Here is a 13,017-nt window from a genome sequence, read left to right on the forward strand (position 1 = left end):
TACAAATAACTTTAGAAAATAATTTGCATGGAAGGCTAGTATTGATTTATGTGTGTTAATACAATCAATTATTTAACTAAAGCACAGATACTATCATGGGTCTCTAGGTCAGTTCCTCAAGGATTTGACTCACTTCCTACAAATGGCAAAGAAAGACTTTTCTTGATTGTTTTAGCTTTCTGGAATGTCATTTAACATAAAATTTGAGAAGAATTTAATAATATTTTCAGTGAGGGAAAATACACCTTGAGGCACTTTCAGTTCATTTTTAGTGTATGTATATGATTTTTGTTGAAGAGCTGATACGGTGTCATTTGAACCAGAGACCAGCAATTTCTCTCTATATGACTTACTTATGCCAGCTCAGGCTTTCTCTAGGGTTCCACCATCACCTTAACACATGAACATAAAAGTAAAACTGGGGATTTATTTTTATTTTTTAAATTTTCAATCTTCACTGTTTGTCAGAGAGAGTGGAAGGGGGAGAGAGAGAGACAGAGAAAGAGAGAAACATCAATTGGTTGCCTCGCGCACATACCCTGACTGGGGCCAGGGACTGAGCCTGTAACCGAGGTACCTGCCTTTGGAGGGAATTGAACCCAGGACCCTTCAGTCCAGAGGCTGATACTCTAACCACTGAGCCAAACCAGCTAGGGCAAAATGGGTATTTTTAGACTTTCTTGTCTCCTGTATTTCTCTCCTCAGTCTCTTTTTGTGCCCCTTTTCACTTTTGTCCCTTCAGAGTCTTCCTTCTTATTTCCATTGTCTTTTTCTTGCTAAGTTCAGGCCCTTCTGGTCATGGGGTGTTGACCATTTTTGTGTGTACCCAACTCCTTATCTACTTGGACATCCTTCCCTTCCCTTTGTTTGGGTCCTGGGATTTCCTCATCTGGCCTCTCTTCTCACCTTTGTCTCTTCCATTGCTAGTTAGCTTTGTCTCCTTTCTAGTACATTTGTTTTATAATCCTTGATAGTTCCAATATCTTATATCGTTGACATTCATTTTTCCCACCCAAGGAACTCCATTTGTTAAACTTCTTGAGATTGTCTATAACATACTTTTTAGATTTCCCACAATACATGAGGGTATACAAAGGTACATTCAGAAGGTGGGACATGTCAGAAGTTGAGAGGAAGAAAGATAGAAGTAAAAAGATTGACCTGAGACTAGGAGAAGAGAACAATCCAACAGGGAGTGCAAAAAATGACACATTGACAAGGTTTGGGGATCTCTTTACGAACCACCTCAAGTACCACTCAACAGCAACAGTGCCCCAGATTCCCCACCCCTGGTTTGTAATCTGCTATGCTTAAGGAAATAACACAGCTTTATAATGGAAAGAGAAAAATCACTACTTTCCCCATCATATATCACCTCTTATTCTCTTTGCTGGGCTATGTTTCTTTTTTTTTGTTTTCTCATTTCTTTCTTCCCTTTCCTTCTAATTTTACCTTTATTTCTACTTATAATCCCCTTTGATCTTTATGATTAAGAGGTTTTCTTGAGTTAAAATTGTACTTAAATTAACTTTATAGTATAATTAATATATAAGTTCTTATATTTAACCTGAACATGAATACCAATAAATGCAGAATAACAAAGAATTAGAGAAAGCGAATTTTATTTATATTAAGCAAAACACTTTTTACTTTCAGTTTAAGGTTATTCCAGAAGTTTGACAATTTCCGGATTCTTGTTTGTGGAGGAGATGGAAGTGTAGGTTGGGTTTTGTCAGAAATCGATAAGCTCAACTTGAATAAACAGGCAAGTACTAATTCTTTTCATTGTTAACTAAAATGAATGTATACTCACTGGCTAACCAGAGAACTGTATACCTGTATTAGCCCCTGTTTCTCAGCTTGTCTGAGGTCTCCCTGTTGTGCTCTCTTCTAGTGTCAACTGGGAGTGTTACCTTTGGGTACTGGAAATGACCTTGCCCGGGTTCTTGGCTGGGGAGGTTCATACGATGATGACACTCAACTTCCCCAGATACTAGAGAAGCTGGAACGAGCCAGTACCAAAATGTTGGACAGGTAAAAGTGAATTCTCTTCTAAACATAGTTTGAAAATGACATACAGAAATCATTTTTTGACAAGTTAAATTTTACTGACTGAAAGCCCCTTGACTGCAGAGACTTCCTGGTCTTGTCCACTCTCACCCCTGAGGTATAGAACAGAGCCCAGTCAGTCACTCAAGAAATATATTTTTTGAGTGAGTGAATTATAGCAAAAACAGAAAACTAGTCTAATGAATATGCTATTTTAAAGATAGAAGGCTATGTTGATACTAATGACTTTAAGTTGCTGTTCAGGTCAGAAGAAAGCTTTAAATAGTTAATTTGGGGAGAGAGGCTTTTGATGAGTATCATCTTGTGGTTTCATTAAAGCTCAAAAAGACCTATAAACTTTAGATTTGTTAGAATATCTCTTCTTAATTATACCTATAAGAATGAATTAAACCAACAAAGAACTAAATAATAAAAAAGAATCCTTTCCCAGAGACAGGGAAGTGTTAGGAAGACAACTGCATCTGAAGGAGCTACCACTGTTTATAGTCCCCTTGATCGCATCTCTTCACTGCTTTCTCTCTAAATACTCCACATATGAAAAAGAAATCACAGCGTGTGTACCCTGAGCATTCTGAAGGAGGTGTTTAGAATTTGGATATAGGGAACAATATGACACAATGAGCAGTAAACTCCCCACCCCCATAAGAAGACAAATGTCAAAATATCCTTATAAACTTGAGTTAGCATGAATCAAAACAACTTTGATAGGATTAGCCATCTGCGGAACTCTTCCCGAAAATTTGTTAAATCTCATCAGGGAGCCGCCAATCTGAAATGTAATTACTCTCAAATGAGCTATAACCTAATTAATTGTAACCTTGCCTGTCATAAGGTAATGTTGAAGTGGTTGATTCTTTTGCTGAAAGAACATTTAAAAGAGCTGGACTGTAGAGTGTTTTTCTGTTTATCCGAAACACTCTTTAAAAAATTTTTTTCCATTAAATTTGCAGTTGACACTCAATATTATATTAGTTTCAAGAGTACAACATAGTGGTTAGACATTTATATAATTTACAAGGTCAGAGATATACCCCAGTAGTTTGGGTGCATAAAGTGGATTCAACCTCCAGTCTTTAAAGGAGCCCAGAGGTGATTTCTCAGACAACTGCCCAATTCTATGCTCACCAAACTACACAGGGTATTTTAAAGGGCTTATTGTTGCAAATTTAAAACCACATTCTCATATCATCCTAGGTAGTGCTGCTAGGGGTTTCCTCTACCTTGTGTATGCTTTTCCCTCGTTGTTATGAAAATTAACTTCTCCAGGTGGTCAGCAGAGAAATAGTTCCCTCATGGTGAAATTCCTTGATACAGACCTGCAAAAACATAAGAAATTTGGGTGAATTTCTTTCCAGAGTCTTTAACTGTCCTTTGACCAGAGAAGTATTTCCAGCTATAAGGAGCTTGACTTTCTTGTTTCCAGTTGTGGTTCTCCCTATTTGGATATTTACAGGGTTTACTTATTTTATGTGTTTCTTGTGTTATATCTGTTTTCTGTATTAGAATATAAGCTTCATTAGGGAAGTCTTACTCACAATTGTATTTCCAGACCCTGGAATACTGTTTGTCACTTTGAGATGTTGAGTATCTCTTACATGCACAGATGGATGGATGGATGGATGGATGGATGGATGGATGGATGGATGGATGGATGGATGGATGGATGGATGAATGAATGGCTTTTTGTGCTCAAATATATATTTCTTTATAGTATATTCATATCAAGAATTGAATAGTACCTATAAGTAACTATTCAGTTTATACATCTTAACATATAATAAATGTCTTTTAGGGGATTTTCTGGGAATTTGGATTTTTATGCAGAGACTTATTAGTCTGAATGATGCACTAGGCTCTCTTTTAATACTGATGCCAATCTTGGAATTTTCTTGTAGGTTCTGTCATTGGTTTATCACTGGTTTCAGCTGTGAAATGCTTTTCTTAAAATTTGTGTCATAGTACTGCTTTTATTATGCTTTGTGTCTTTGTAAAATCTTTATTTCTCATCCTGTTATTGACACCATACGCAGTCTTTCCTCCCAAATTTTGAAATAAATTCTGAAATTATTATTTTAGATACATGTCTGGAGTTGATTTCTTTAACACCAAATGATTCAATGTTTGGTTTGAAATTAATATTTACAGCTAATTGAAATAAATTTGCTTCAGTTATTTCTGTTAATATTTTTAAGGGGCAATTAGCTGATTTTCAATTCATGCACGTATAAGGTGACTTGGCATGACTGTGACATGATAAATGATTTATTTTTATAGGTAGCATGCATTTATTTAATCTAAGGCATTGTTTTAGAACTTTGGGTTGTGATCCATTAGTAGTTTATATAATCTAGTTAGTAAATTACAGTGAGCATTATTTTACAGGTGAAACACGAGAACAGAATGCACTGCATCTGGTGAAAGAGGGAAGTGTTAGACATGCGCACTTCTTACTTTGAGTCATGGCATTAAAATATTTGGAAGTCACAAAGACACAGAATTGATAAGATATGAAAATCTTGACTTATGAATGCAGCATTTTACGAAATTACTCAAATTTCATCTCTTTTCCCATATTTGGTTGTTTTATTTTTTTAATTTTTCAAGTACAATTTACAATCAATCATATTTGGCTGTTTTAGAATACACTAAACCGTAGTTCATAAATATATGTGCATATTTTTGTATATGAAGTGAGAACAAAGCCAGTTTATTAAACTTTAAAGGAATTTTAGACCAAAGATTTTTTCTTTTTTCAGGTGGAGTATAATGACCTATGAACTCAAATTGCCACCAAAGGCTTCTCTACTTCCAGAACCTCCAGGAGCACCGGAAGAACTTTATGTAAGACTTTAATAACCCTTTACCTATTTATCATTTGAAAATGCGGGTGAATATCTTGAACAAATAAGAAAGTTTACAAGATAGGGTAGCATGTTTACTTAATTGTATGTTTTATTGTTTTGGGTATGGTCTCATTGACTTCTTATAATTCTCTCTCCAGTGGAAGGAATCCTTAGATCTAGGTTAGAGTCCTTCCATGAACTCCCACACTGGGCATGCGAATTTAGCCACATCACTCACTGTCATGGCCTAGGAGACTCACTCACTCTGTAAAGTGAGACTACCATGTTATGAGGATTAAATGACGTCACAAGTGTGTGTAAAACATCAGATATGCAAATTTCCCTTCAGTCACCCCAGTAGTTCTCCCAAGCATTCCACCTGCCTTCTTCCTCTGACCAGCAGGGTTCCAGGGAAGGCCCCTGATGACAGATTCCTGTTAGTTTTTCTCACTGTCTGCTTCAGCATGAGCACCTGTGTGATCAGTAGGGGTTAGCCCAGCTCCCTTAAACAATCTCCAAACACACCAGTACTTGTGGCTAGAATACTATACAGTTTCTCTCTTCCTGCTCTGCCTGCCCTGTTGAGAGAGCACCAGAACCGCTCTACAGGTTAAGCCTGTTGATCAAGATAAAACAAAGCAAGGAAAACAGTGCACTTTATTCCATCCTTGCTATAGACCATTAATAACTACAGTTTTAAGACATTCTTAAATATTCAGCATTCTGATTAAACCTCAAAGCCCTGGAGATTTATAACAGAACCAAATTTTCAGAGGATTATTCTCTGACTCACTAAGACCATTTGATCTATGATACCTTATTTTTCCCTCAAGGAAATTTCATCTGTTTATTTTACAGTTAAAATCTTTCTTTTGTCATTAAGAAAATTATGACCTTATAAAAATGAAGGAAAGGAATGGTAACTAGAAACATGGGCTCTTCCTTAGAGAAGCTAATTGAATTTTAAAAACCTTTTTCTGATATAAAGGTAGCAAAAACTCCTTCTAAAAATTTTGAAAATATAAAAATATATGAAAACAAAAATCTTACAGTCCCACCACCCAGAGACAATTACTCTTAAAGATTAAGATTATTTTATTTCCAACAGCATTTTTATTTATATTATTATTTTACCCAACTATAAACACAATACGTGTTTTATAGGAATCCATCTTTTTTCTTAATAGTATTTTTGTAAATGTTACTTTCTCTCCAAAAAGACAAAAGGGGAATTTTTTGCTGTACTTACTTCAGAGATGTCTATTTCCTAGTACTAAAAAATGATAGTTTACTTTTATCACATATATAGTCACTAAATATGAAGTACAATTGTAGCTACATGGAAGAAATCTCTTGTTTAATATAAAAATATTTTGAATGGACCTTCATTTGTTTTGGTTTCTTATTAAAATATTTCACAACAAAGGGATAGAATGCCTTCAGATGGCAGGTTAAATCCATCTTCTGCAACACTGTCCAGTCAACACCACGTGACTTTTTTGCTTTGAAAACTGCAATAAAAAGTAAGCTGAACCTCCTTTGTGGGTTCAACGTAGTTTTTCAGCGTATATATATTTTCTTTTTCTTTTTTGTTAATCCTCACCTGAGGATATTTTTCCATTGATTTTTAGAGAGAGTGGAAGGGGGGGCGGAGAGAAACAATGTGAGAGAGACTCATCAATTGGCTGCCTCCCGAATGTGCCCCAATCTGGGCCAGGGATTGAGCCTGCAACCGAGGTACGTGCCCTTGATCAGGAATCGAACCCGAGATCCTTGGGTATGGGGGCTGACGCTCTAACCACTTAGGCATACTGGCCAGGGCCAGCTTATATATATTTTTAAATAGAACATTCATATTGGATTTCTTTATGCATGATTGTGAAATTACTATTTTTAAATTTTCCTTAAAAGGACAGAAAAGGTAGTTGACCTTCCTAATTATCTTACTGACAGCACTCTGCTGGCATCATAGAATCACAGAACTTAAGGAATTGTGACAGTTTCATTGATTCCTTTCGGCCATAATTAAGTAATTCTATGTGTTGTACTTTTTAAACATTGTGAAAATAGTGGTTTCATGATTTCCTTCAGTAACAGGGATTCTATTATTTAATACTCAATATTAGAAAATTTATTGTTTATGTTTTAGCATACAATCCACATACCCATCATGTTATTTCCTCTAACCCTTTGTGAATAAATTTGTATCCTTCCATTAGCATCAGCTTATTAGTTCACCTCTGTTCCTACCTTGGGTATCAGCTTAGGTATCACTTGCTCCAGGCAGCCATCCCTCTCTCCCAAGTCCTAGTACTGTGTTATTCCTCAGGAGTCCCATGGCCCCTTCACCGTCCATCATCGTGGTACTATTGTGCTGTAAAGTTCAGGCAGTGTGTATTATTGTACACACTCACCATTATACTGTCGTCTGGCACTGGGAAAGGCAGAATAACAAAATTATTCTTGTTAAATTTTGATCTAAAGATCAAACCTGTTTGGAACGATGAGCATCTTGGCATCAAAGCCCTCTGGCCTTGCCTATTTCTTAGAAGCCAGATCTTCCCACTGCTTTCCAATTGGATTAAAAGCTTATTGATGCAGGAGACCTATTTTTGGTCTCTTCTGTATCGTATCCCAATCCTACAAGTCCAGTAAGTCAACAGATGCCTGTGTATTAATGCCAAGGTGATCAAGGAGAAAATGAGAACTGTGCCTCAGTCGTCTCCCTGAAAACAGGGAAGAATGGCCTTAAATGTCAAAACAAAATTCTTCCTAGTCGTTTATTTGTTTGTTTTTTTAAATATATCTTTATTGGTTTCAGAGAGAGGAAGGGAGAGGAAGAGAGATATAGAAACATCAGTGATGAGAGAGTCATTGATCAGCTGCCTCCCACAGGGATCGAGCCTGCATCCTGGGCATGTGCCCTGACCCGGACTTGAATGGAGATCACCTGGATCCAACGTCGATGCTCAACCTCTGAGCCACGCCGGCTCGACCAAGTAGTTTATTTTTAAATTTACTCTGATAGAATAATGAAAGTTCTTTCCTCTCAATTCTGTCAGTTTTCTAGATGCTTAGTAATAGCATCCTAAGAAATCGTAACTTTAAAGCCTGGCCGGGCGTGGCTCATCGGTTGAGCATCGACCTAGGATCCAGGCGATCAGGGTTTGATTCCCGGTCAGCGCACATGCCCGGGTTGCGGGCTAGGCAGCCGATCAATGACTCTCTCATCGTTGATGTTTCTATCTCTCTCTCTCCCCCTCCTTTCCGCTCTCTGAAATCAATAAAGATATATTTTTTTTAAAAAAGAAATCGTAACTTTATTCTTTTTCATTCATTTAACAAGATGAAGTGCCTGTCTGTATCCAGGACTGGAAATAAAACACTTACCCTCTAGTTTCAGTCAGCTTAGGGCAGTGGTTCCCAAGCTGTGTGCCAGCCTCAGGGCACTGCAGCGAGCTCTGAGGGCTACCATAAGATATTTTTAAGTTGAAAGAAAACTCAACATCTGTTGGGTGCTTTGCAAACTACTAGCTGGAGATAGGACACAGTTTAAACATTAGGCTTCACTACATATTTCAATGGCATATTTGTGAAGCTGGGTTTTCAGGAGTTGCTGAGCTAAAAAAAAGTAAATACCACACTGAACTTGGTGTGGAGTAGGAAATGAAACTATCACTGTGCAACCTGATTCCAGGGTTTCACATGTATACAATGCTGAGAGGCTTAAAACTAGTTGTTTAAGAATGAAATAAGATGTTTTTCTTTTAATATGCGTGTGTGTGTGTATAATTTTTTCAAATGGTTATTAAGTTGTTAGGATATAAGTATTAAGTTGTTTAGAGTTAACTACTGTTAGGTATTTCTTTTGGCTTAAAGGCACTATGACAAAATTATTAAGACATTAAAAATGCCTTGAACTCAGCAAGTTTAGGAATCTCTGGTCTAGAAAAGGAAGTTATCAGTAATGTTTAGGTTATTTTCAGGGTATAATGGTTGCACAGTAGGGAGGGTCCTTTGACTGGCAAGTTCAGTGAAGTCTTTACAGAGGGAGTTGTGCCTAAACTCAGTTTTCAGCACAAAAGTAGGGATAAGCCAGTTGACAAAGAGCATTACATAGAGCATGAGAATTAGTACGTTAGTAAATTTGGGGCACTGCATGTAATTCTGTAGTGTTAGAACATGTGGTGCAAAGAAAAGGCATCAAAAGACAGGACAGAAGAGGAAAGAAAGGAGGGTCAGATGGGTTGTGCAGGGTCTTGGGAATTATAGAGGTCTTCCTTGTTAGCTGAAGGGTTTTGACTATCTGGGAAGTAGGAGGGATCCACTCAGACATTGTAAAGCAGGAATGAGGTATGATCGGATTTGTGGTTTCTGGTGTTTTTTTTTAAATACTCATCCGAGGCCATGCTTCTATTGATTTTTAGAGAGAGAGGAAGGGCGAGGGAGAGGGAGAGAAACATTTATTCAAGAGTGAAACATCGATCAGTTGCCTCCTGTGCACGCCCCATCTGGGGACCACTTGGGTATGTGTCCTGACTAGGAATCAAGCCCCAGACCTTTCAGTGAATGGGACAGTGCTCCAACCAACTGAGCCACACCGGCCAGGACTACATTTGTGTTTTTGTTGTTGTTTTTTAAACAGTGTTGTAAAGTAGAGAATGGTTTGAAAAGGAGCAGGAGAGATATTGGAAGCCCAACAAGGAGGCTATAATGATACACGTGAGAAATGATAAAATTGGTATTTAACAAATACAGTGAAGCAAAGACCAGGACTTGCTTGGGGGGGGCAGTGTGGTGGGAAAAGCCCCAGTGTCCTCAGACCTGCCCCCTAGCTTTATCCCCTCTTCATTAGCTGCGGATCTTGGGCAAGCCACTCAGTTCACCTGAGCCTCACACTCCTTGGCTTGAAACAGGACACCTCATGGGATAAATATATACAAAACAATCACAGTGCCTGGTACACAATAAAAATGTTAACTATTATTATTACCTTATCTTTATGACTCTGCTAAATAACTGCATGATAGGTTAGTAAGTGATATCAATAATTTTATCCTCAGACATAGTTTTATTTCAGTTTTCTCTGGAAGAGATTGTATTCTTTGCTTTTGTTTATATATAATGGACAAAAACTTGGATTTTTTTAAATGTAAATTCAAATGGAATTAACAATAGTTTTTAATACTTTTTTCTACCTTCTTAGGCTTTCTGGCAATCTACCCTGTAGGGAAAAGAAATAAAACTAATCTTTTTAAAAATATTTTTTCTTTTTTTGCCTTTTAATAGATGTATTTTGATTTTTCTGATCTTAACTGTAAAAATGCAGTTTTTAATGTTTAGACCAGGAAATCCATAAAGTGGATTTGTGAATCAATACAATATTGTGTGAAACCTTTCCCCAACTTTCTTTCATGTAAATTTTTTTTTTTTCCCATGTAGTCTGCCTTTGAGAAAAGTAAGATAGAAATTTAAAAGAGTAACAACATTACTGATTAGCCACTGGTGGAGCTGGATGTTAATCGTGAATGAGGTCCCTTTGGAAAGAGGCTAGTCAGGAAGGCTTTATGGGCGAGTGGGTAGCTGAATCTTCACTTAAGCCTGACTAAACTGATGCTGATTGGTAAAAAGCAGTGAAAGGCTGAGTCAGGCAGGAGAGCAGTGGGTGCTGGCCTGAATAGAACAGATGGGTGATCATGGAAATTTTTGAGCCATGAGACATAGAATATATTTGAGGCAAAAATTTGATGAAAGGCTTTTAATACGAAACTAAATATTGTGCACATTTTCATATATTAGGAAGATGTGTTCTTTCAACAGAATGTTGAAGTTTGAGTCAAATAGAAAAGGGGACATAGGACTCCTTTGGCATTTGATCATTTGAGAGAAATGTTTATTTACATGCTTGTATGACAGTGCATTCAGCATTTTTAAAAAACTTTATTGAGTTATACATTCAAAAAAGTGCACATATCATAAATGTTCACCTTGATAAGTTTCCACAAACTAAAGGCGCCCATGTCATCAACACCCAGATCACAAGGCAGCATTAACAGCACCGCGTGAGGCCCTCTCGTGCCCTCTTTTATTCACCACCCCCGTCTCCTAGCCCAGTAACCAATATCCTGACTTCTAACAGCATAGATTCATTGTCTGTTTTTGTACTTTATAAAATAGAATCGTTTTGTATATACTCCTTTGTTTCTGAATTCTTCCACTTAACACTTTGTCTTTGAGATTCACCTGTATTGTGGCTTAGTTGTAAATCACGCATTCTCGTTGCCCTGTAGTTTCCCGCTGCACAAATACACTACAGTTTGTCACCCGTTCTGCCATTGAGTGAACGCTGCTGTGAACATTCTGGTACATGTCTTTTGCCGAACACACATCTGCATTTCTTTTGGGCATATATGTGGAAGTTGAGTTGCTGGGTCCTGCGATATTATGCGTATGTTCAGCTTTGGTAGTTACTACCCAACAGTTTTGTAGAGTGTGTGTATCAGTTTGCTCTCCACTAGCAGGGTCTGAGTTCTACTGCTCTTGCGAGTGCTTGACATTTTCTGGTTGTTATTTTCATTTTAGCTATTCTGACAGATACATAGTGGCGTCACAGTGTGGCTTTACTGTACATTTTCCTGATGGCTGTTTATGGGCCATTTGGAGATCTTCCTCTTAAAACTACTAGCCTTTGGCCCATGCTTATTAGATTGTCTGGTATTTTTGTACTCAATTATGCAAACATCTTTATGTTTTCAGACTTTGGACATTTAAAAAATGTTTAAAGGGCTTTTACGGATTTTTCCAAGAGTATAAGTTAAAGAATTCCAGAAACTAAAAGCCTTTCACAGAAAGGAAATATTTATTTTGTAGAATGACTGTATTACATATTCATTTTAGCCATTGCCCTGTGTCACATGTGTCACGAATGGTCCCGTTTTTGAAGCAATAATAGCAGAGTTGTATAATTGCCAGTAACAATAACACAATGTAGTTTTTTCTATTTTTTTCAGATGACAATTTATGAAGACTCGGTTGCAGATCATCTTACAAAAATCCTTAATTCTGATGAACATGCAGTGGTCCTGTCATCTGCCAAGTGAGTTACAGAGTGAAAATGAAAGGAAAGCTGGTTCTTATCATTGATGTTATTTTTCTTTGACTTGTTTTCCAAAACATATCTTTGTAGTAGCTTATAGAATTAGATAAGCTAAATTTCCATTTTAAAAATATCACTTGAACATCTTATTTACAGTGGAGAATATTTAGAGGGTATTTTTTAATGCTTAATTCGAAAGACTTTTTGTCAAAAAGGTACAATAAGTGTTCAGAGTTTAATTGCACTAAGTTCCTATTTAAAGAAGTATAGCTCGGCCAGGCGTGGCTCAGTGGTTGAGCATCAACCTAGGATCCAAGCGATCGGGGTTCTATTCCCGGTCAGGGCACATGCCCGGGTTGTGGGCTCGATCCCCAGCAGGGGGTGTGCAGGAGGCAGCCGATCAATGACTCTCTCATCATTGATGTTTCTATCTCTCTCTCTCCCTCTCCTTTTCTCTCTCTGAAATCAATAAAGATATATTTTTTTAAAGTATTTATGATTAGTATAATATAGAAAACACATTTCATTATAATTATTGTTTCCTTAATCACTACTATTTAAGAACTGCCTATATTGGGAACAGGAAAACAGTGAGGAGATTTTTTTCAAATGACTTGTCTTAAACTTAATACCTGTGAAGTATAACATTTTTAGCAGAGAGAATTTTTTTCAAATGAAAATTTATGCAGAATCCCAATATTAAAAAAATTAAAATTCTATTTTGTTGGCTTTAATAAATTGGATAAGATTATAACTTATTAGTAATTTATGAGAGAAATTAAGCAATATGGTTATAGATGACAGTTAAGATTTTATATTTAATGCAATTTCAAGTCATTTCTGTATTTTGTTTAGATATAAAGAAATTACCTTCAATTAAGTAAAAATAGAAGATGCTTTAGTCCAGTATTTGCACGAAACTAGTGAATTCTGAAGTAAAAGTTAACATACTTGTATCTAATATCTCTAATGGTTATTCCAGCATTAAAAATTAAATTCTTTATTTCC

At 36.7% G+C, this 13,017-nt stretch overlaps 1 protein-coding gene across 1 annotated transcript in view; it reads left to right on the forward strand.

The window, feature by feature from the left end:
- DGKH (diacylglycerol kinase eta) overlaps positions 1–13,017 on the forward strand; it is a 162,400-nt gene that overhangs the window by 105,025 nt on the left and 44,358 nt on the right. Inside the window, exons 10-13 of the mRNA XM_087814316.1 lie at positions 1,657–1,765; positions 1,895–2,034; positions 4,827–4,911; positions 11,924–12,009. Of these exons, the coding sequence (XP_087670442.1) occupies positions 1,657–1,765; positions 1,895–2,034; positions 4,827–4,911; positions 11,924–12,009 (420 nt within the window). The remainder of the gene's footprint in view (positions 1–1,656; positions 1,766–1,894; positions 2,035–4,826; positions 4,912–11,923; positions 12,010–13,017) is intronic.

Source organism: Miniopterus natalensis, chromosome 2 (assembly GCF_054644295.1).
Source record: "Miniopterus natalensis isolate mMinNat1 chromosome 2, mMinNat1.hap1, whole genome shotgun sequence".
Taxonomy (NCBI): Eukaryota; Metazoa; Chordata; class Mammalia; order Chiroptera; family Miniopteridae; genus Miniopterus; species Miniopterus natalensis.